This window comes from Rhinolophus ferrumequinum, chromosome 16 (genome assembly GCF_004115265.2).
Source record: "Rhinolophus ferrumequinum isolate MPI-CBG mRhiFer1 chromosome 16, mRhiFer1_v1.p, whole genome shotgun sequence".
NCBI classification, from domain to species: domain Eukaryota; kingdom Metazoa; phylum Chordata; class Mammalia; order Chiroptera; family Rhinolophidae; genus Rhinolophus; species Rhinolophus ferrumequinum.
The window spans coordinates 29,131,139-29,155,168 of record NC_046299.1 but is presented as its reverse complement, the minus strand read 5'-3'; the positions used below and the strand labels follow the sequence as shown (position 1 = coordinate 29,155,168).

Here is a 24,030-nt window from a genome sequence, read left to right as displayed (position 1 = left end):
CCTGTCACAACTGAATGGCACTGTTCCTTCTACTTTGCTGTAATTCAGCCAAAGTGAATACAGCACTGTTCCCCTGGCTCCCTCTTCAGAAAGCTTCCTTGGTCACTATGGGTTTCCCTCCACTTTTATACCTCCAGTCATTCATGGTAACTGAGTACATCTAAGAATAAAGCACAGTACAAGAGGCAGAACTGGACACCGGTTCAGAGTGTGTGGCCTGTGTAATCAATCGTATAGTTTCAGTTCAAATCTCAGCACCACCACATGCTGGCTGTATACTAAAGAAGTTTCTTGCAAGTTGGTAAATCTACCTGTGGCCCAATTTCCCCAGCATAAAGTTAAAACATACCTTTTGTTAAAAAAATAAAAATAAAAAATTAATCAAAATAACCATGGCAAGCACTGGGGCCATGCTCAGGATGTAGTTTGTGCTCATTCAACATGAACTGTTATTACAAGGCCTGGTGTGTGTGCACTGAGATCAGCAAGGAAATTATCATCTATCTGAAATCTTGAAATCCTCTTTATCAATGCTAGCTCTTTCTGTGTACTCTTCCCTCTTATAAGAAAAAAAAATGACATTTTATCTTTTGATAATTCCAAATGGTACATGGTTTATTTAATATTAGATTACTGCTCGTGGTAAAGGATAAACACCATTAACAGAAGCTATGTCAGTAATCCGCATTATTGCTGAATAGGACTTTGAAGGTATTTTATGGTCTCCAGGGAAGGTTTGGGGCATGGTTAGAATAGAGAAAATTTGCACTTCAGTTCCCTCCCACATTCCCATCCCAAATCCCTGGCTTCTCAAAGTCCAGCCACCTAGTACCCTGTTACCTTGTATTCTTCACTCTTGACAGTCCCCACCTCCCATACCTGTCCAAGCACTGGCTTGTCCTTCAGATTTTGCACCTGAACAGTTATACTCGGTAAAACCACACGTCCTGGTTATCATAGACCAATGGGGTAAGACTCTTCCCTCCATAGGAAACTTCACTCTGTCTAACCAGGCCCATGCAGCAGAGCCGCTAGTGAGGTAATAAACCTAAAATGTTACCTTTCTCATCCACTGCACGATTTATGTCATATACCCAGGCATCATCTTCCCATTCCCACCCTGGAGGGCATGTAAACTCGCTGGGTGACGCGGCTTTATCACCGTTCTTAAAAAAAAAGAGGAAGCAAGCCATAGTGTCAAGTAAGATGCAAAAGTGAGATAGGAGTCCTCACACTTAACTCTGGTATTCACATGCTAACTTACATACCACCTTAGACATCAATCTTACTCAGAAAAATCCCTAATCTTTATTTAGGCACAATTGCTATATAAAAATTAGTTTTTTAAGAATGCCTTTTGTTTCCAGTATTAAGGAATATGCTAGGTTGAACCATGGGAAATTGTTTCTGTCGGGCGAAAATGATCAAATATCAGAAGTTTCATGTGGTTCAAATTAATATTACAAAATGGTGTAACACTTTTTGGGAGGGGTTATATTGGAAAGAACCCATCAGAAATGGATAAAGCATGAAAAACACATGTTTTCGAGTATGGGGTAATGCTGCTGGAGGTGTAGCTGCTAGTCATGAAAGACTGAGCAAAGTTAATGCTAACCATTGACTTCAGTTCTGCATAAAAACTGATGAAGTGTTATGAAAAAAGTTCATAGTAGAGGAAATAAAGGTGGTCCATAAACATATGGAAAAATACTCCGTTTCACTTTAAATTGAGAGTATGAAAATTGAATTGAAATAACAGGGTACAATTTTTTCATGTATGGACAAAAATATTAAAGAGGTATGGTGAGCGTTTAGAAAAACAGCGCCCTAATATGCTGCTGCTGGAAATATAAATTTACACAACTTCTTTGAAAGTAGTTTGGAAATATTTACCAAAATTGTATATGCATTGGAACTTTGACCGAGCCAATGTAGGGGTCTCTCCTACAGATAAACTTTCACAAGTGAATAAAAATGTATGTATAAGGATGTTCAGTGTCACATCATTTATAAAAACCAAAGACTGGGAAAAAACCTAAATGTCCGCAACAGGATTAGTTAATAAATTATAGTGGGTGCATATAATAAAACACTCTGCAAGGATTTTTTTTTTTTTAAAGCTCATTAGAGCAAAGTTATTCTGGTAGGATTACACAGATCTAATGCTACCCATTTTTTTAACTTGTAATGAAACACTTATTAAAGGTTCAAAAATCAAGACTCCAGGATGTTCTAAAAGCAAACCTAGATTTTAAAGAGAAAATGTCTTTTTCTTTTTTGGAGTCCATAAATATTTCAGGGCTATTTTTACAACTATCTTTTCTCTGATAAAGGCTAATATATATTAACAGTAATGGAAAAAATTTTCATAGTAACAGCATTGGGTCTGGCAAAGAAAAAATATACAAAACAAAATCTACATGTATTAATATCAAAAGATGTTCAAGATATATTATTATGTGAAAATGACAAGTTGTCGAACTATGTGTACAATTCTGTTCAGGTGGGGGTGGGAGTTATATACTTGTATATGAACAGAAAACTGTTATTAGTGGTTATCTTTGGGGGGGTGACATATGGATCGTGGAAAATTACTTATCATCTCCTTTTATGCTGTTTGAAAATTTTAAAGACATGAGCATTCAGTTTGTTATGACTTTTAAAACTACTTAAATAATAAGTGAATATGCACAATTAAAAAACTTGCACAACCCACTCCTTATCATATACCAACATCTAGTTAAATAGGCCCAATGGCTTTTCTATAGAAAATAATTATAGGTGCACTTTGCGTGGCTTAAGTTATAAATGCAAGGCTGTTCAGAACATGAGAGGGAGCAGACGGGGAAGCCACGCCTGTGGTTGGTGGATTCGCAGCTCATGGGTCCCAAGGGCTAACACGTCTATCTCGGGAGCAGGCCACTCACCGCATCGGTATACGTGTCCTCAGCTGGCTTCCACTCGCCCCCAGGGTAGCGACACTCATTCTGATATACTTCATCCGTGAACTCCGTGTGACCCGCATCCGCCTCAGTCAGCAAGCTGCAGGCGAGGCTTGTGTTACCCAAGGAGAAATGGTAGCCGACAACCCCAGCTCTTTCCAATGATCCGGAACCATCTACAGCCTGGGGGTGGCACCAGTTCCCACCTCACTCTAGCCCTGTGGGTTCTCCACTTCAGACTCCTCTTTGTACTAATAACTTCTGACATTCCTTTGAATAAGGGGCCTGCTGGAACAATGAGACCTAAATTACAGAGCTCCTCAAATTAGCAGGGTTGCTCTTTCTCAGTAATTAGGGTGGGGACTGGGAAAAAAGGGTTGTGGGCAGCTTCTTCTGAGGACCTCATGTTCCATATTTCTGTTTCAGTTTAGGGCTGTTCAGCTTTTTCTCAGCAAAACTCTTGGCTAACAGTTCAAAAGAATAGAGAGTCGTCCTCCCTTATTCCCCCTATTTTAGAAAATCGGAGTGGAGACAGTCTCGTGAGGCCAACTATGGAAATTTTTATTCGTGGCTTGCTCAGTCTATGTAACACAAACTGAAGGGAGGAGTTTAAATTTTCTGGATAGTTCCTAGGTAGACAGCCAAACCAGGTCATTTAAGACTCCAAACTCCATTTAGGCCCTTGAAAAATCTATACTGACTCTCTGCCATGCCAATTTTCTTCTTGGATTGGGAACTATTTTGACAACACATAGAAGAAAGTACAGAGGTTCCAATTTTGACTTAAATCTTCTGCCAGGCATCCACTCAAGTGAGGTTTCTTTTTCCTTTACCCTCACTACATCTTTTCCCTGCTGTATCCTACCCTAGAATCAAACATTGGAAAGAAATCAGAAAACCAATAGTCCCAACTATTTGTATAAACTGGGCTCATCCATCACTTCTCTGGGCCCCAGAAAAGAATAGGAGAACTGACTGCTGCCTGTGGGGTCCCATCCAGCCCTAACATGCTTTGACTTTCTAATTTTCCAATCACAATGCCCCCTGACTTTCCCTGTCCTCATTAACCTTCCTTCATTCTGTCCAATTCAAATCCTGTTTTCCTTCTCCTTATTAAGCAACCCCAACTCCATCCAAAGTAAGCGGTCATGGGTTAAAAGCAATCATGTGCAAACACTGGGCCTTAACAGACCAGACCCAGCACACTCATTTCCCTAATGCCTATGTGATTACAGAAAATAAATGTGGACATAGGGAGCACAAACTCTAGGTTAAGGCCGTACATAAAACCCAACTTCACAAGCTTGTTTCCTCCAAACTCAAGTACACTGTCATGAGATGGAGAGAAGAGGGAAATCTGGTCCCAATGCTGCTGGCAACACTCAGAAACCAGGCTTTGGTTTCCCCCAGACTCCAGGGAAAACACGCTTGCCCCTCTATTTCTTTCTTTTTTCTTTTTAATAACAGCTCTTGAGATGCAATTCACATATCATACAATTTACCCATTTAAAGTATACCCTCTGCTGTTTCTTACAGATGTTCCAGCATAATAGTTGAGTGCTGGTTTTGATGCCCACCACTTGTACCACTTACAACCTGTATATTTTTGGAAAAATTGCTGAATCTCTCTAGGTCTCAGTCTCCTCATCTGTTGAGATAAGACTTGTTGGGAGAATAAATCTCTGTCAGTCGCTTGCATTTCTGCACAGTGGCCCCATAACTTTTGTTATAGACTATCTTTTCAAGAATGTTGAAAACAAGATAGATACAGTAGTATCTCTTATACTACTATATGGGAAACAAGATAGATACAGTAGTATCTCTTCCCAGCAGAGATAGCATACTAGCCATTATAAAATATTTGGGTTCCCTAAGCTCAGGGTTCCTCTCCTGTCACACAATCCACTGCATGTGCAAGTGTCATCTGACCAGTCTTCTTGTTGCCCTAGGGGAATTGGGGCTCAGAGAAGTAGAGTAAATGTTAATACTCTGGAACTACTATTGCTGTGGGCAATAAAGTCCTTTGTCTCTGAACCAGGAGTCTTGTGTCTCCTGCCAGCATCCATGAAACTGTGGCAGGTGACCTTGTTAAGCTTATAAGTGGGGTAAGAATCTAAGATCCTTCATAATTTTTGAATTATGAAGGGCTACTACCTATCTTGTAGGGCTGCAGTCTAGATTCAATAAGATGATGTCATTGCTTAGCACACTGCTTGACACATTCACACATAATAAGTTCTTAGTAAGTGTTAGTATCAGGGGCTTTTATATTTGTTTAATGGGACACTGATGACATCTTTCAAGTTTCTATGAATTTCTATGGACTTACTCCTGCTCATTGTGTGTTACATAAATATTACCAAGAATGATGATGGAGAAGATTCATCTAACAATTTCTAGGGAAAAGCTTCATTGCAATCCTTTTTCTCAGAAAATGGAAAACTTACCTTCTTTCAGGATCAACTATCCAGTCTCCTTCCCATTCCCAGCCTTTTGGAGGCAAAAAGAATTCCCTCTTGAGTTTTATTTTTCCTGTGACATCAGAAAATTTATGACGACCCACTAATCCAGAAGTGCCCCATTTTCCAAACATAAGAGCTTGATTTTCATACTATAAAAAAAAAAGGAGAAATACCATCAGAGAGCAAGAAATAAAGCCAGCTCATAAATTTTCAAGTCCATCTAGGCCTTAGAATAGAAATGAAAAAGCTTAGCAATAGAAATTAAGCCTTTATATTCAGAAGGTATAGACTAAACTTGGGCTGTTACTGATTATGCAACTTATGTACGGTAAATCCTTCATCTTTCTAAGACTCACTGCTCCCATCTGTAAACTGGGGATAATACTATCTTATAAAGTTGTTCTGGAGTTCAAATATGCAAATAATTGTGAAAGTGCTTTGTAAACAGTGGTATATCATGCTAGTTGTTTCTATTATTATTTTGAATAGCTCCAAATAGTTCTCTGAACCTAATCTTTTAGATAACTATAAAAGTCCTCAATTTATGAATGTGCAGTCTTCTATAATAAGTTTATTTGCAAGTCTACTGCCTAGAAATTGGGGCACATTTCCCCATAGAAACAATATTATAATCGATGCTACATTTCTCACAAAGAACCCATCTGAAACATGAAGGTTCTTTAGTACCCAGCTTTTATGGGCCCTAAAAGTTCTGAGCCTTCATCCCCACTGGAGCTTAGCAGGTAGATCAGGACCTTTCTAGAAGCAGGTTTAGTGGAAATGGTGGACACTGGTTTACAGGGCATTCCTTTCTAAACTAGAATTTATAAATCTGCAATGATCTACTCTTCACTATGTCAACTAGCAGAAGGGTTGAGGTTTGCCATCGGTGAGTGTCCCTATTTAGGTCCAAGCTGAATTTTCCTTTTTTTTTTTTTTTTTTTGGTGGATGAACCCACTGAGAAAGTGAGTGCATCGGTGACAGGGGAGTTCTTGGCTGAAGGAGGAAGGAAGAAGTTGGAGTAGGAGCCTAATGGGTAATTCAGGATTAAATGGACACTGTAATGCCTGAATCAGATGTTGGCTCTAAGCCCTGAGAGGAAATGAGCTTCAGGCAGCAGCTAAAGGAGCTGTTGCCACAGGGTCTGTGAGACTTGGGGGCATGTGCACAGCTCCTTTGGTTTGCAAGTGACAAGGACACAGAATGAAGGAGCAAGGCATTCCTACCACTTCTGCTTGGAAGCTTGTATGGCTCTAGTAAAATCCCAGGCAAGGAACTTGGCATGGATAAGAGGGCATCAGCAGCAGTGGAGATGGGGACCCATGTGGCTCTGAAGTAAAAGCCTTTAACCAGCAGCTTTGAGGCAGGACCATTTGCACATGTGAAGCACTTCAGGCACCTCTAGAAATCTGAAGTGGGAGGTATTTTGCACAGAACTGAGATCTGGTATTAGCACAGGAAGGCAAGAACCAGTGAAATTTCCATTATTGTTATTAATGTGTCCCTACTGGTACTCACAGGGTGTTAGAATCTAGAGAGACTAGAGTCACACAAAACAACTGAAATGGGTAGAGTCACACAAAACAATTCTTTACATGAACTGAAACTCCAGTTTGCTCTATGCATGGAATGATCTGGAAATGAGAAAGGGTGAAAGGGAGTTCTGGACTGGTTGCTCCATGCTCAGTGCTAGCTTCTCTGGGCTTAGTTCCAGCCAGAGGGCATATGGATATCAAGAAACCCTACAGGAATGCAGGAGCAAGCCTCTTCTATGTGTGCCTTCATGCCCCCACTCCACACTGCCCAGTTGACTGGACACCAGTATCCACTACTCAGGGCCTCTCCTGCAGCCCCCAGCACACCCTCTATTTATCTCCAGTTGCACTTCTAAACCTGCTCTGTGAGGACTTTGTGTGTCTCCCACATGTTTCATTGTTTCTCAGACTTATCCACTGATGCTCCATATCCACTCACATTGGAATTATGGCTGGTGCTAATCCCTAACTCAGAATCAGAAACCCTGGGGTGGTTCTGGCAGTTGGCATGTTTGACAAGACATTCAGTTTTACAATCACTGCAATAGACGATAAGATCGTTGAGGACAGGACTTGGCTTTCTTCATCAGTTTCAGTATCTGCCTCAGTACCTGGCATAAAGCCACTATTCCCTAAAAGCTTGGATGGGTGGACGGACGGATGGATAAATTCTGCTATCATGTATGCATGTATTTATTCATAAATATTTACAGGAACCAACTATATGCCAGGTACTTTTAAATAAATAAAAAGTAAAAATAAAAGATGGCCAAGGGTTTTCTTGCCCATGAGAACCACAATCCTGAACCAGTATGAGGTGCAGGGATGGGCATCAGGAGCACATGCACAATTTAATTAGAATGATGATTGTTTTCTCCCCCATTTATCTGAGTATGAAAGCCCATCTGCAGAAGAATGGAGTTCATCAGAAAATTGTCAGAAGAGACCCACCGAATATATCTAATAAGTTTACATCAGTACGTGCTCTGAGTTAAAAATAGTAGGGAAAAAACTAATCCAAATAACTCTGCTTTTAGCTATAAAAGTTTGTGAAAATTATTTTCATTGGTTTAATTGTAATGAGACTTTTAATTAGCTAAGTGGATTTTTAACTCAGGGAAGGTTTTTACAAATTATGTCTATTGTTTTTTGAAGTATTCAGGCAGCATTTTCTTTGCCTTTGGGCAATCCCATCAGAGGCTTCCTCTCAGCGAGAAATGAGTCTCCGGTGGCTTAAAGACTCCTGACCCCAAGCAGCTTCTCAAGGTCTGCACCTCTCAAGTGCCCTCATTCCTGGGTTATTTGTGTGTGGATCACTCTGAGGTGTCCCAGTGCTGACAACCAAACCTCAAGTCAATCTTTCCCCTTAGTTTATGGTCCTACCAAAGGGATGGTAAGTAGTAATGATGGCAGTGATGGTTTTTGATATGTTAATATTTTCTCTAAGGATGAAAAGTAAAAGTACCAGCTCCCCAAAAGAGTGATGACATTAAACGTACCATTTCAGCAAAGACGGTGAACGTTCCTTCTGCAAATCTATTGAACTTCTTCTCAACAGCACTTAAGCCCAGCCAGATATTCACTCGCAACTCCACGGGCACCTTTGGTCCATTGTTTTTTTCCTTCGGATACTGTGAGATGCACAATAACACATGATATGTTATGCTGGGCACAGCACATGCTGTGATATTAAATTCAAGCCAAAAGCAGCCTGAACATCTAATCATTGCTCTCACCGGTCTAATTTTATGTTTGCATAGTTACAATATTTCCAAAGGCCCTACAGCAAAGACTAAAATAATAACTAAAGCAGTGGTTCTCCAGCATGATGCATGGACTCCTGTGTGTCCTTGAGAGCTTCCAGGAGGTTCATAGGTCAAAACTATTTTCCTAATAATATTAAGATGTTACTTGTCTTTTCCACTGTATTGACATTTGCACTGATGGTGCAAAAGCAGCAGTGGATAAAACTCCAGGCACTGTAGCAGGAATCAAGGCAGTGACACCAAACTACCGATAGTAATTGTTTTCTTCATCACTATCAGTGAAGAAAATAAAATGCCAGTATTACTTAAGCATTCCCTTGATAAAGCAGTAAAAATACTAATCTTATTAAATCATGATCCTTAAGTACAGGACTTTTTAGTATTTTGTGTGATGAAATGAGAAGTATACACAAAGTACTTCTGCTGTATGTTAATAAGTGTCTGTCTTGAGAAAAAGTTCCTGAGCAATTGTTTGAGTTGTGAGCTGAGCTAGCCATTTTTTTTTGTTTGTTTGTTTGCTGGTTTTTTTTAAATGAAGTGCCTTTTTTACTTGCCACAGCGATTGACAGACAAATATGGTTATTCAGACTCTGGTATGGGGCAGACACTTTCTTGAACATAAACAAACGGAGCCTATCACTTCAAGGACAACAATCGACTGTATTTTATTGCCAAGAATAAAATTCAAGATTTCAAGTAAAAATAAGAATTTTGGAAAACTTGTATCCGTCACAGTGAGCTTGATAGCTTCCCAATACATAAAGACTTTTCTGATAAGTGATATTAATGAATGTGATATTCATGAATGTGATAATTAATGTGATATGTTGTGTGATGAGATGTGTCAACATTAGGAAGATCTGATTAATTCAGTGAACGGAATATTTTCCAAATGATCAATGTTTAATGTTACAAAATGATGCATGGACAAAAGAGCCATTCAAAGTACAAGATAGACCAATGGATTTTAATGTAGAAGAGAATAAAAAGTTCATTGATATGGTTTAAAATACCACATTGTAATTAACCTTTTAAAAGTTACTACTTGTTGAGTTTAGTGTTGTATCAGAGAAGAGTATCATAATTATCTGAAAAGATTATTAAAATACTCCTCCCTTTCCAAAGTACGTAGCTATGTGAGGTCAGATTCTCTTCATGTACTTCAACCAAGCAACTTATTCCATCAGATTAATTGTAGAAGCAGGTATGAGAATCCAGTTATATTTCTGTGAAGCCAGACATTAAAAGAGGTTTGCAAAAATGTGAAACAGTATCACTTTGCTCTCTGAGTTTTAAAGAAAATACTTTATATTTTATAACATATTTATAAATATACATATTTTATAAAAACATGCAATTTATATTAACATGTAATGGGTTTATTATTATTTTAAAATAAATTAATAAACATGTTTTAAATGTCTTAGTTTTAATTTCTATAATAGTAAATGTTAGTAGATACAACCCATATAAAAAAATGCTTTCTGGAGTCTTCAAAAATTTTTGTAATATTATTTTTTTGCTGTTGTTAAAGGGGTCCCAACACCAAAAAAAAAAACACAAAAAAAACCCCACAAAAAAACACAACAAAAAAAACAACACACTGAATTAAATAACTTCTTAAACTGGATAATGAGTATTAACAAAATCAATAAATATATAAAACATTCTCTTAAAAGCATTTTGCTGTTTATCCACTGAGTTTTAAAACCTAATATAGAGAAAACCACTTTGCTTCCTCTCCCACCCACTGTGAAATTTTATTTATTAATCAGTTTGCTTCCACCCACTGCTGAAGTCAATTATAATTGTGGTTCTATCTTAAGTAAAATTTATTCCAACAAGAGATACTTAAAAGAAGATAATCACTCTGGTTCTATTTTCACCCTCCTGATTAAAGAGCAGCGAGTACATTTATTAAAAATTAGTAGCTATCTCCTTGTTTTAAGAGAATACTCTCCCTTGACTGTTTTTTTCTCTTCTTGCTCTTTATTCCTCTCCCCCGAATCCAAAGAATTCAGTTGGGGTCAGCCAGGGAGAGGGATGTCAAATGTGCAGCTGGGAACTATTCTGGTCTCTTTGTTACCAGCCCCTTTGGTTCTCCTGATACATGCACAAAACAGTTCTTAATCCAGGGTCCTGGAATGGATTTACGACTTCTATGATGCTCCTTAATCATATTCATAATATTGGATGCAAGTAAGATATGCACTCTTCTAGAAGAAAGGGCCAGTAGCTTTCACCAGGCACTTAAAAAAGTCCATGACTCTAAAAGTGCTCAGGACACTTGCCCTCAAGTAATAATCCTCAAAATCCTTCAATTTGAGGTCAGGACATAGATTTGGTTAGGGCACAGATTCCATGGACTATCTGTTTTACCTTCTGTTTTTTCTATTTCCCAAACATTCACTAGAATGGAAGGGAAGAAAGGCACTGCTTTGTATGTGACATTAGAAGTAGAAAATTGCCAGAATGCAAAGCATTTACGATGCCATGTTAATAACAGTATCACAAAGACCTCTATGGACATATGTGTCTTTGATTGAACGCCGCAGATCTGAGATCATTCTCTGGGAATTACCACCCTAGAAGAAGGGGCCCAAATGGGCCAGAATTGATCATGGGTGTCCTAGCCATTCATTGACCGGCCAATCATAAAGCAGGCCCTTCTCAGGAACATGGATTTTGTATTGCAGTATTTCATATCACGCAGTGATGAAGCCATACCTTCAGGAAGATGGTTTGGGTTTTCCCGCAGTATTTCCCAGAGGCACTCTCCTGCCCGGTGGAGTATAAAACCTGATGTGCGGGAATGCGCGCGTAGGCCAGTCTTTTCTCTCCCCGGATCATCCAGATGATAATGTCAGGCATACTGTTCTGTGGCTGGTCAGGTGGTAGGTAAAACAGAAAGCAAAGCTAGAATTCATCTAAATGCAGAGACTGGAGACCCTGCAGGCTGGACCCTCAGGGCTCCACTTAGCAAAGAAACACTGTGGTTACGGCTCTGTCCCACACATTCCTGAGTTTCACATCTCCTGGGACCGAACACACTGTGAGCCCACAGGGTGGGGAGCAGAGGGGGACTTCACCTTTTAAAAACCCTGCCTGCTCCCTGGCTCTCACAGGTATTTTAGGAAATACCCCGTCTTATCTCACCCATCATTTAAAGAAAGCCATCTGCAGGTTTAATATATTTTTATAGGACAGAGACAGAGCATCTCTGTCTCACAATCAAATATGTGCCAAACCTGAAATATCAAATCAGTTTTTTAAAACCCCTTTTTTTCCTGATTGTAAAAGTGGTATTAGTTCACTATAGGAAATTTTGAAAGTATTGAAGCATAGAAAATAGAAAATAAAAATTGCCTGTAATCATGTTTTTCCACATGTGTTTCTAGACACAAATATATTACCCCTTCCCCCCCAATCTCTGAAGGTCAGAAGGAGGTTCTTTTATTCTCTTGTTTTTCCAGTTCACATAGATTAATGGCAGCCAACATTTATCTAACACTCACTGTGTTCCCTACACTGTGCTAAGCCTTTTACACTCATCATTTTCTTTAATCTTCACGAAACAATGCTGTGAATTGAATATTACATTTATCTCCATCTTACATATGGGGAAACTGAGGCTTAAAGGGGTTGACTCCCTTGTCCAGAATCACACTTGGTAGATCCAGGATTCAAAGTCAGGTCTTCCCAAACCCCAACCAAAGGTAGCATTTTAATCCTCTGTACTGCACAGATCTGCTACTTTATCACTCCAGTTAACATATTCTTTGACTGTACAATGATAATGATAATGACTTGTCTACTTTGAAGACATTTCCAGGACCACCAACTGAAAATTCTTCTCCTGCCCTTACTTCAATGACGTTAACCCCATTACCCGTTAGCATCTCAGCCCAATAACTCCCTAATTTCATCATCCATCACAGCTCCTCAATATCCAAGGTAATGTACTAGATTTTCCTACCACCAATTCTATCCTTGGTGCCATTCAACAGAATCCCTCTTTCATATCAAGTGACATTCGTGTAGTTTAAAAGTCCTACCTCGTCAGTCAGTTGCATTAATTTATCAAGCCAGTCCTCAATTTCCGCCAATGTAGACTTCACCTCTGTGGCCTCAGACCTCATCTTCACAGCTGCCTCTTGAATCTGGGAGAGAGATCTAAACCGCAACTTTTGGATTTGACTATCTAGAATTGTGACATTAGATTTTCCTTCCGTGAGAGGCAACGAGTATCTAAAAAAGAAAAAAGAAAGAAAGAGAGAGTTGCAGAATAGCTTTATAGACTTCAGATACGTCAAAGTCATGTATGTTTGGTTTCCATCTTTCAAATCACATCACTTTCTTAATTGACGCCACAGTATGACCAGGTTTAAGCTCCAAGTCGGTTGTATCTGGCATTGGTAGAACAGATGTGCCAGTTAAGACTCTCTTCACTCTCATGACGAATGCAGGGGAATTAAAATTCCAAAGCAATTCCTTGGGTTTGACCCAAAGCCCATAGAATCACTGGAAAGAAAATGGAAACAGCAGTGGCAGTTGGGAGAAATGGGCTTCCTTTCCTTTGCTTTCTACAATCATTGTATAGACCCACAAAATGAAGGAGGAAGAAGGGAGATTAGAGAACATTTAGCTGAAAGGCTCTTAACTTAGAGGCCAACACCCGTAGGTTGTCCATGGGTGGGCCTCAGGAGGTCTGTGAATCCCTGGAACTTATAAAAAAAGTATACATCTGTGTTGACAAACAGTGTGAGATAATGATGAAGCATATAGGCTTTGGAGCTATCAGGGTACAAATCCTGGCTCCACCATTTACCAGTTCTGTGATCTTGATACGTGAACCTCTTGTTTTCCTATCTTCAAATGTGGGAAACTAGTATCTTCCTTTTAGGGTTGTTGTGAGAAGTAGATGAATTAATATATGAAAAGCATTTAGAGCAATGCCTGTTGCATAGTCTAAAGAATGTTGCCATCATCATCATTCCATCTTCATCATTGGCACCATCTCATCAGATATACAAAAGGCCCAGAAGGTGAAGAACCATTTGTGCAGGCCCAGCTCTCATTGAAAATGAGAAGTCTAGAACAGCTGCATGGGACCAGAATTAGCCTTCTTCTTCCAGACTTCCCTCTCACCATGGCAGCTGGCAGGGCCACAGGGTGAGGTTGTTACCAATTCCGGGAAGTTCTCTCACATCGTCTCTACCTAGAATTTCCACTGGTTTGAATTTCACCTAGCTTCTTAAATGAAGAAAATCCTAGCATGACTCCCCTTAAACACAAATTTCTTGTTACATGAAGTTAAAAAGATTCCAATTTAATTTTTTCAAAAACGGATTCTTCGAGAACAGTGAACATAGATATTTCTGTGTTTTGTTCAGCTAACCTTAAGATTCACATTTTCTATATTTAAAGTAGGACCAAATGTTTCTGTTTGGTTACATGAGTAATTATGGCAATGCATTGGAAGGGTTAAGTCCTTGGAATGATTCTTTGAGGCAAAAATATATACGGAAGCTATTCGCTCAAAAGTCACGTGAGACTGCCAATAAATAGATGTTGACTATGTGAAACACACACAGCAGGAAGAGCAGTTGTGCTGATAAACCCAACTCTGGGCATCAGATACATCAATACATCATTTCACCTCTTTGGGTCTCTGTTTTCTCATCTATAAAATAAAGAGACTGGATGAGATGACCTGTTAGTACACACATTTAAATTCTCTGAATATAAACAAGGACTCAGCAGTATTTTGATCTCAGCTGCATTTCTTTTTTTAAAAATTTATTGGGGTGACATTGGTTAGTAAAATTAATGTAGGTTGCAAGTGTACAATTCTGTAATACATTGTCTATATACTGCATTGTGTGTTCACCGCCCAGAGTCAGTTCTCCTTCCATCACCATTTATTTTCAGCTGCATTTCAATTACCTGGGTACACCACTAGAAGGCACGAGAAGACAGGGAGACAGGGCACTAGCCCAGAGGAGGAGAAATGTGCTTGGTTCTTGCTGCTTGTGAGTATTCAATAATGCTTTTCTTTTGGAACTTCCCTGTCCACTGCTTCATTGGTCAATATTTAAAATGAGTTTAGAATGAATCACTTCCCCCTTTGATTTCCAAATACACAGAGATCTGAGCTGTTTTCCCAAGTCACAGTTATGAAAGGCTGTCTTGTTCAAGTCAAATCTACTAGCTTCACCTACAGAAGGTTTAGCCAGAGTGTTGATTAGGCATTCAGTAAAAGAGGAAATAAAAAGGCTGTTTCTAAAATGTGTTGGAATTAGGAACGTTGTTCTGAATGGTAAAACTGATGCATTTCTTTTCCGTGTGGGATTCAGGAGTCACCTTTCTTGGGGAAGTGGGTATACAAGCACTGATGGGAGGCAGAGGCACAGACGTGCCCACCTCCCCTCACTTCACCCCTAGTCTGACACTGTGCAGGGATGTGCTTCCTGGAGCTTTAGCCTCACCAGGCTGCTTTAGCATTGGCACCAAATCCGAAAGGGAAGTTTTTCCTGGTGGTGATTCAGAGACTCCTCCCAGTAACAATCTTTTGAGAAGCTTGACTCATTCAAATTCATTTTTCAGGCAAACACTAGAAACAATTCTAGAGGCTCGTTTATTCTTATAGGTTAAGGGAGGGAAGTACGGATGGGAATTCTGGGATATACAAATATTATCACTATACCTTGTGTCTTCTATAACTTCATCGATCAGCTTCAACCACATTTCAGCCAACTGGTTTGCAGGAATTTTACCTTGTATCCCTGATTTTAGAACCTCTATGTTTGATTGCTGGAGAATTTGGAAAGAGAGGAAATAATTAGTAATTGCGTATTACACTATTATACCCAGTAAAGGTTTAGCGTTAATTTTCAAGAAAAAAATATACAAAAAGACTTAACAGAAAAACCAGAGGGTTTTTTTTTTAACATTTAATAATGCTCCCCATAACTTAGCACTATTTATTTTTCTTCAAAATGCAATCAACACTGATATGCGTAATAGGATTACCTTTACATATAGCTTCGACCTTTGAAACCATGTAAATATTTTATGTATCCACAAAGGAATAAAATAAAACCAACAAAGATAGGGGAAGAAACCCTAAAATGGAATGAATATATAACAGAAACAAATGAACATAACTATATTCCAGATGAAAAATGTAACTACGTTGAACTAACCCAAGTAACTTTTGAACTCAATATTTTGACTATATATCCTGAGTTTAAAGGAACTAAAGGAGCATAAACACGTCAAACTCTAAGTTTGTTTTTCACAATGGTTTATCTTTGGATTTTAGGATTGAACAAATGAGTAAATATATTGAGGATAATGAAAGCCAGGTTTCTCACTGTTGGAGAAGGGAGTTGTAAATACAGAAATAGGGAAGCCTAGAAGAAACCCTGTAGTACTAGAATGGAGTTGCAGTTGTCCTTATAAACTCTTTGCTTTTAGTTTATTGACAGCTACATAAGTAAATATATATATATAGGTATATATGTGTGTGTATGTGTGTAAGTTTGTCTGCCTAGCAGCCCTAGAAGCAATGATATCTAAGCAGTAGTGAGCACTCTTGTTTATAACATGTCATTCCCACTAAAAGGAATCAGGGCTCCCTGGAGAAATGGTGATTCCAGCGTTGGGACAGGAAAAGTACAAGATAAGTCCAGAACATACTGCTATGTCACTCTGAAGATTTGCCAACAGGCAGGTTGAGGGAGTGCCACGATGATTGTCAAAAGTCCTAATCATGGAAAGCTACCATGCTGTCTAGATTAGCGAGAAATTAGAACACTTTGGTTAACGGAGAAAGCTGATGAGAAGAACTAGCGTTAAAAAAGCTGAACGCCTGTCAGGGAGAAAACTCATCTTCTACCCTACAATGTTCTGGCTGGACTAACAATCAAATTAACACGAGACAGGTTAGCAGGGGAGAAACAAATTCAAGTTTAATAACAAGTATACCTCCTATGTACATGGGAGAGACCCAGGAAGACTGGGTAATTTGCCAAAATGGTGGAAGACATCACCTTAAATACCACTTCAGCTAAGTACAAAAGAAGATGCTAGGGGTGGAGAGTCAATTATGACAGTTCCCAAGCAAAGCACAGAAAACAAGGGTAAAGTTGGCATGCAGATTTACATCCCTGCCTTCTCGGTGGGCAGTGAAGGTAGGCCTGGTGCGGTGAGGAAATCGCCTTTTTGGATGGAGATTTCCCTCGCAGATGGAAATGTCCTTTTGCAGAGGTAAATTCTACTTGGTTTTCAGAGCTTCTCCCAGGTTGACCAGCCTAAACTAATATCCCAAAGAGGCATATTTTGAGGTGGCAAACTCTGCTCCCCTTCACACCCAACACATAATTAAAATAGAGGTATGACCAATTCTCCACCAATTCCCTTGAGAAAGGGGATAGGGAATTAATACCACAATTGTACTGCATATTCATTGCAGCTTTATTATGTGGACAATTATACTTAAGTTAACTTAAATCTAAAATTCTCTTTCAATATTGTCTTTATAGCATAAAACAATATTTTTAGATTTTTTCCCATGGAGTCTTAGATCACATATATTCCAGGACCCTCACATATCTTGGTCCAGTCCTGACAGAGGTTAGATCTTAGGAAAAAAATTTATATTAATATAATTTGGAAAACAAAACATGAATACCACATGGATTTTATACTGATATCTAGTATACTTGATATCTTTGAGTTAATTAGAAAATCCGAACAACGCTTCCTTTCTCATCATCAATGACAACTAGATGGATAATCACAGATACCATATCTATGCGGCTTCCACCAGAGGGAAGCCCCCAACCTCCAAACAAGGAAAGAGCCTCTAGTCTACAGCAAGAGTGGAACATGTCAGCCTCTCGTGCTTCTGAACCCACCTCTTCCCACAGCAGAGATTTTTACTGCTTTAACAGCAAAGCTCTAAGGTTTGCATTTCTATTGGAATGAACCATTCTCCACACCATTCTTCACATAAAAATTGTGGCAGAAACTGTGAGTTGCCACCCACTTCAATAGCCATTCTCCTTTTCTCACAGTGCGAGAAGTTTTATCTGGCCATACGCTTTCCTGGATATAAGACTGAATTTCCCAACTCCCTTACAGTGAGATGTGATTGCATGACAGGATTCTGGCCAATGGAATGTGAGTTGAAATCAAGAGTGTGACTTCTGGGTCTTTCTCTTCAATGGAAAGGCCTATGTCATCTTCTCCCCCTCTTTTCCCCTTCCCTCAGTCTGGAGGGTGGATGTAGTGGTAGCTGCGTCTCACACACATTTAACAACAACCCCTTAGTGATGGCAAAGCAACAAGGGGTTAAGAGCCTGGGTACCCAACCCCACCGAACCTCCATACAGTCTTGGATCACCGTTACTGAAGAAATTGCTTTTATCTTGCTTACCATTATGTTCTGAGATCTTGTGTTATAGGGGCTTAGCCTGCATCCTAACTAATACATAATTCACTCTGTCTAGTGAAAAGAAGATGCAGAAAAAAGATAAACTTACCAGCCGTTCTGCCATGACTAGGAGAGTGTTCACAGCATCCAGGCGATGACTAATATCCTCCCAGTATGAAGTTAGGGTAACAACTGGCTTTGTGTGGGCCCAAGGCAAGTAATAATAGTAGTTCCCTAGTGCAGAATATTGAAAGTGAGTGAACACTGGACACTTGAAATAAACAACATGTTTGTTAAAGACATGTGCAAACTGGGTTACTGATTAATCGTATGCTTGGGGAACGGTCTGAGGTAGTCGGGTTCATTAATTTTATTCAGTTAAGCAACTGAGTGACAGAAAGTTCTTATTCATTCAGCCCATTTTGAAAATCTCTAAAATTCCCTAGTAAACTGCACACAACAATCTTAGAATCTTTTAGTGGTTCAGGATCATGTATCCGAACATCAGTGATGATGATATAACACGGTGGCAGGAAATATACAGAGAATAGCAGATTAGAATTGTATGTATTTGTCCCTGAAAACTGCTATTCTAAATAAATTTTTTTTTCTAGAAGTGGGACCAAAAAAAAAAATTTTCTGTTTTTTAAAAGCATTCACTGGACACATGGGGTTTGTCCTGTGTTGCACCCACTGTAAACATGTACAGGAGAGAAAACTTAGTGTCACTCTTACCATCAAATATGGCACGGCTGTATTGAGTCGTTGATGCCAAAGGCTTACAGGTCGCATCAAACTTGTTGCCATAGTTCCCAATGCTGACTTCAAATTGAATGGCCTCACCAACATCTTGCAACATGGTGGCTGAATGGAACACGGCAGACAGGCTGTACTTCCGTCTTCTCTGATATTTCTACAAAGCATGAGCAGATACAGGATTCAGTGAAACTCCTTCTGCTCCAATTTACATGTAGATTTCTAGCATCTATAATTTTAAACCTAATAATTAGCGTTGAATTAAATGCCAGTGAAGAATGTTCTGGAATCTAGCAGTTTCCCTTGTACTCATGCAAGTAGGCAAAGATAGAATGTTTATTGCAACATTGATTGAAATAGAGAAAAAAATGAAAATAATACAAATGTCTATCAATAGGCCACTGGTTAAACAAATTATGTTACACCCCTATAATGAAATGAAAGTTCATAAAAATATTTAAGTATTAATAGTCACACATGTGCAAACACGGAAAAAAAAAGGTATTTATTTTTAAGTGAACCCATTAAATATATATTTTTATACTGGCATGTAGAAAGTCTGTAAGAATATAAATCAAATCGGTAACAGTTATGTTGGGAAATGTACAGAGACTATGGCTAACTTTACTCTTTAACTTATACATTTTTAATTGTTTGAATTGTTTAAGTATTAATTTTCTAATCAGGGACAAAAATGAAAACTGTTACGGTCAGATTTAAAACTAAGTAAAATTAGATGAACTTATTTTTATGAAATAGAAATCAAACTTTGTTTCTTCCTTTTTTTTTTCCCCAAATTACTGGTTTACTGAATATATGTGAGTGAGGGAGTTGAACACACAGCCAACACTGACCACACTGAGTATCGGCCTAGTAGAAATGACCAGGAGCCCTTTAGGCTTCCCTTGACTTGGGCACAAAAGTCTCTTAAATCCACATCCTGCTCCACATACTTGCTCAGATGGCTTCTCTCCTTCTTTATGTATCACATCCCTACTAATCTTTGCACACGTTGCCTTGTTCAGTCAGAGCCATGCAATGGCCTACGTTGCTGTACTTGATTATGTCCTGGGCATTCTGCCATTTAATATTGTCCACATCTAGAGTCTGTTCTGGATCCCTCTTGGTACCCAGTCTCTGTATACACTTGTCCAGCTTGGGGGTGAGAACATCAGTCGTTACCATAGTGTAGCCACTTTGGCTATGTGCTCCATTGGTGGACTTGGGAGACCCATAAGTGATAATATTCAAATTACATGACAAGTTCCTCACCATAGCAAGTTTAGTTTGAAAGCCCCTAGAGAAAGAACTCCCAGCTCTGTAGTCCTTGAATTTGAGATATGGAGGCCTTCTGTCTAACTTTGGCATATCATGACTTTTTGGTGTTGCATTTGGTTTTTTTTTCCATTGCTACTTTGCTACCAATTTGTGTAATCTAAGTAGTAAAGAGGTGATACCTTTCACTTCTAGGAAGCTAATCAAAATTATTTGATCCCTGTGGGATATTTATTAATTGATTTTTCCTTTCCTTCCTTATTCATCCATACCAGTGCCTTTATTCTATAAAATGAAACACAGTAACACAGTCATAGCTGGTTCCTGTGGCTTGTAAGATGCCAGACGGAGGTCACTCATTTACAGAAGTACTCAGACAATTGTTTTGAAAACTTTGTTTGTGTGTGTGGTAAAACACACATAACATAAAATTCATTATGTTAACCATTTGTAAGTGTACAAATGGTGTTTTTTTTATGGTATTAAGTACATTCATATTTTTGTGCTACTATTACCATCATCCATTCACAGAATTCTTTCCGTCTTACAAAACAGTATGCATTAAACTGTATGCATTAAACACCAACTCTCCATTCTCACCTACTTTCTGTCTCTATGAGTTTGACTTCTCTGGGTACCTCATATAAGTGGAACAAAACAATATTTGTCCTCTTGTGACTTAGCATAGTAACTTCAAGGTTTAGCCATGTTACAGCATGTATCAGAATTTCCTTCCTTTTTAAGGCCAAATAATACTACATTGTATTGTTGAAAGGTAAACTGAAACATATTAAAACATCTAAGATTTTTGAGCAAATATCTATTAGAATCAAGCAGCAACAAACCCTCAGTGGTTAGGCATTCTCCACCAACAGGAGCTGGGGGAAGGCTTAGAAAGCAGACGCGGAAGGAAGACAAACAAATTATTTGATTGGTTATAACTTATGTGGTTGCATTATTTGAGAAAACCTAGCTGGCTGTTTGCGATTCATTGTCCTTTGGTTTTAATGTCTTAACCTTGAAGCAATTATAGGTTTAGGTTTTGGTTTGCTTATATAAGTCACCAAAGTACCTCAGTCTAATGGCTTCTTTGTTTATTTAACAGTATGTATGTACCACATTTTGTTTATCCATTCACCTATCAATGGATTTGTGGGGTTGCTCCTACCTTTTGGCCATTGTGAATTGTGCTGATATGAACATGGGAATACAAATATCCATTTGAGTCCCTGCTTTGAATTCTTTTGGGTATATGCACAGCAGTGGATCACTGAATCATATGATAATTCTATTTTTAACTTCCTGAGGACCATTTTATGAATGTCTGACAGTGACTGTAGCTTATTGTCTTAAGAACCCCGGGACATCCTACAATTACAAAAACCTCTATTTTGGTTAAAGAAATTTCAACACGGTATAATTGAAACCTCCAACAGGATTTCATCAGAAACCCATCTGAGTCACAGTCTTTTTTGAAAGTCTTTCTAAAACATTGGTTTGTAACCTTAGCTGCACATTGAATCACCTGAAGAGCTTTAAAATATACTTATCTCGAGGCCCCACCTCCCAAGATGCTGCTGGGGCATTGTGAATTTAAAAGCTTTCCTACTTAGTCCACTGTCACTTTGGTAGAGAGGGGTTTGTGGGACTTTTGTCACTTGTTAGGAGTCCCCTTAACTACCCATAACTAAGCCCCCTGAACTCTTCATGGTTCAAGAATGCTGTGCCAATTCTGGATTTGGTGTGAATTATTGTGTAAAAATTACAAAGTAGGAAGTTACTTGTGCTAGTCAGAACATATATAGAGATCATAACTTCTTTGTAAACCATCTAGGATGGTGTCAGAGGAGGGAAGGAGCAAAAATATGAAACATGATTTGGGGTTCAAGTCAGGGCCCTGAGAAATACGTGATCAGGATTTAAGCCAGAGCCATCTGTTGATGTGGGGGCTGCAGAGAAGAGAGAAGGTGCATGAGGAGGCTCTGTGTAGGGGCAGGATGCTGCCTTTGGATGGGCTGGTTCCGCCCTGCACAGCCACACGTGGCCATCGTTCCATTAGAACTCTGGATTTCCCCATGTATGACTTGCAGTCACCTGGAGAAGCCCTGATAGGACCCTTACCCAGGAGAATCTGGGCTATGAGACAATAGTTCAGGCTCCCGGGCATCACCCAACTCTCCACAGAGTGGGTACCACACACTGTGAGCAAGTGGCCCCAGATGGAGCAGCTTGTTGGACCACCTCACAGGTCCAAACTCCACAAGGGCGCCCATACCATCTGCTTACCTGCCCCAGAGCAAGGCTGTCCTGGAGTAGTGCAGCTGAGAATTCAGCCCTTCCCCCAGCTCTTTCCCACTTCCCCTGTGCCCTCAGGGTACAAAGAGTGGCTGAGAAGGAACAACCAACACCATTTAGGGAAGTCTGGATGTTAGGGGCCTCCCTTAGTAGCCTTGGGGCAAAACTACCTACAGCAAAGAAAGGTAAATCTTGTAAGTTATAGTCTATTGGACACAGATGGGTGTGGGTTTTTTTTTCACCTTTTTGGGGCCTCGGGGCTCTCCTTCCAATCAATGACCGATGTACTTTGTAGATGGAGTTGGTATAGAGTTTCAGAAGTGAATTTGGGGAAAGGGGTAATTTTTGTCAAGCAGGATAAAAAATAGCAGATAATAATAATAGCTCTTGAAGACGGTTATAACCCCCCACAAGGCATGGGATATTAAGGGTCTGTGACAAAGAAACTGTGCATGAAAACAAATTGTCCAATTTGCCATCTTTTGTATCCACACGCCAACATTTACCTCAACAACCAGCAGATCATCATTTGAAATGGGCTCAAGCTTTTTATCTGGTGGTGTCTTTTCAAGAAAAGTGCTCAATTCAACCAAGATTCTGCCTCTGTAGGCAACTCCTTCTCCCTGAAAGGCAACAACACAGGATTATTCCTCGAGGCATGAACAGCAGCAAAAAGAACGTCTCTCTAGTCAGGTGAATCCAGCTACAAAATGGTCTCCTTCCGTGGTCCTGACCTCCAAAATGAATTAGTCAGTGACTATCTCGGCTGGATTCAGGATTTTGGTATCTGAAAGAAGAGCCAATGACTTCAGGTAGCATCCCAAAAATTGCCGAGGGAGACATGGCTAAAGGGATCTTAGCCATAACTGAGGTCAGAGGCTTTTAGGGACCTTGGAGGGGGTCCCAGAGGCTGGGGGGTGACAATGGAAGGAGCTCAGCCTCCCTCACCCTACTTCAGCAAAGTGACTCTGCATTTACCTACAGTAACTTGACTCCTTTTCTCCTCTTCTCAGAATAAGAAGGCTGCCATGTTGGCAACCAGGACAACAAGTCTCAGAGTAGCCAGAAAGTAAAGGAGAAAGATGTCCTGGGTGCGGCTGAATGTAAGGATGAATACCGGCTACTCCTCCCACCATATCCAGCAGTGTTGGCCACAGAATCTTCTGGAGAGGAAGGGAAAGCTCCCACCTCCACAGCTAGTCCTCCACCCTCTTCCTAGGTTTTTTCTTTCAACCTCAGCCCGTTTCTGGGTTTGGGGTGGGGGGCTAACTAAAAGATATTACTTTGGCTTCTACCGTGGTGGAAAGAGTACTTCCCAGCTCTGGGCTTCCATGTCCTCAGCCACAAAATAAAGAACTCGGACCAGATCAAAAGTGACAAAGAATGTCTTAGGCGTGTCACTGCCAATCATTTGGTAAATTCCTAAAACATGGCGTTGAACCGAATTCTAAGGCAGGACATTTGCTTACTAGCATTGATTGGTGACATCTGCCCTAAGTGTAGGAGTGGGGGAATGGTCATGCTATGCATTTGCAATCACCAATCAGATGATCTCCGAG

At 39.6% G+C, this 24,030-nt stretch overlaps 1 protein-coding gene across 3 annotated transcripts in view; it reads right to left on the bottom strand.

Annotated features, from left to right (window-relative positions):
• MYOF (myoferlin) overlaps positions 1-24,030 on the bottom strand; it is a 128,828-nt gene that overhangs the window by 45,034 nt on the left and 59,764 nt on the right. For 2 of the 3 annotated variants that reach the window (XM_033130762.1, XM_033130763.1), the window contains exons 19-28: positions 22,978-23,094; positions 18,881-19,058; positions 18,255-18,379; positions 15,413-15,519; positions 12,762-12,954; positions 11,434-11,589; positions 8,440-8,571; positions 5,390-5,553; positions 2,928-3,042; positions 1,061-1,166 (exon numbers count right to left, since the gene is read on the bottom strand). In XM_033130762.1, the coding sequence (XP_032986653.1) occupies positions 1,061-1,166; positions 2,928-3,042; positions 5,390-5,553; positions 8,440-8,571; positions 11,434-11,589; positions 12,762-12,954; positions 15,413-15,519; positions 18,255-18,379; positions 18,881-19,058; positions 22,978-23,094 (1,393 nt within the window). The remainder of the gene's footprint in view (positions 1-1,060; positions 1,167-2,927; positions 3,043-5,389; positions 5,554-8,439; positions 8,572-11,433; positions 11,590-12,761; positions 12,955-15,412; positions 15,520-18,254; positions 18,380-18,880; positions 19,059-22,977; positions 23,095-24,030) is intronic. The other variant, XM_033130764.1, reaches the window with a different exon arrangement.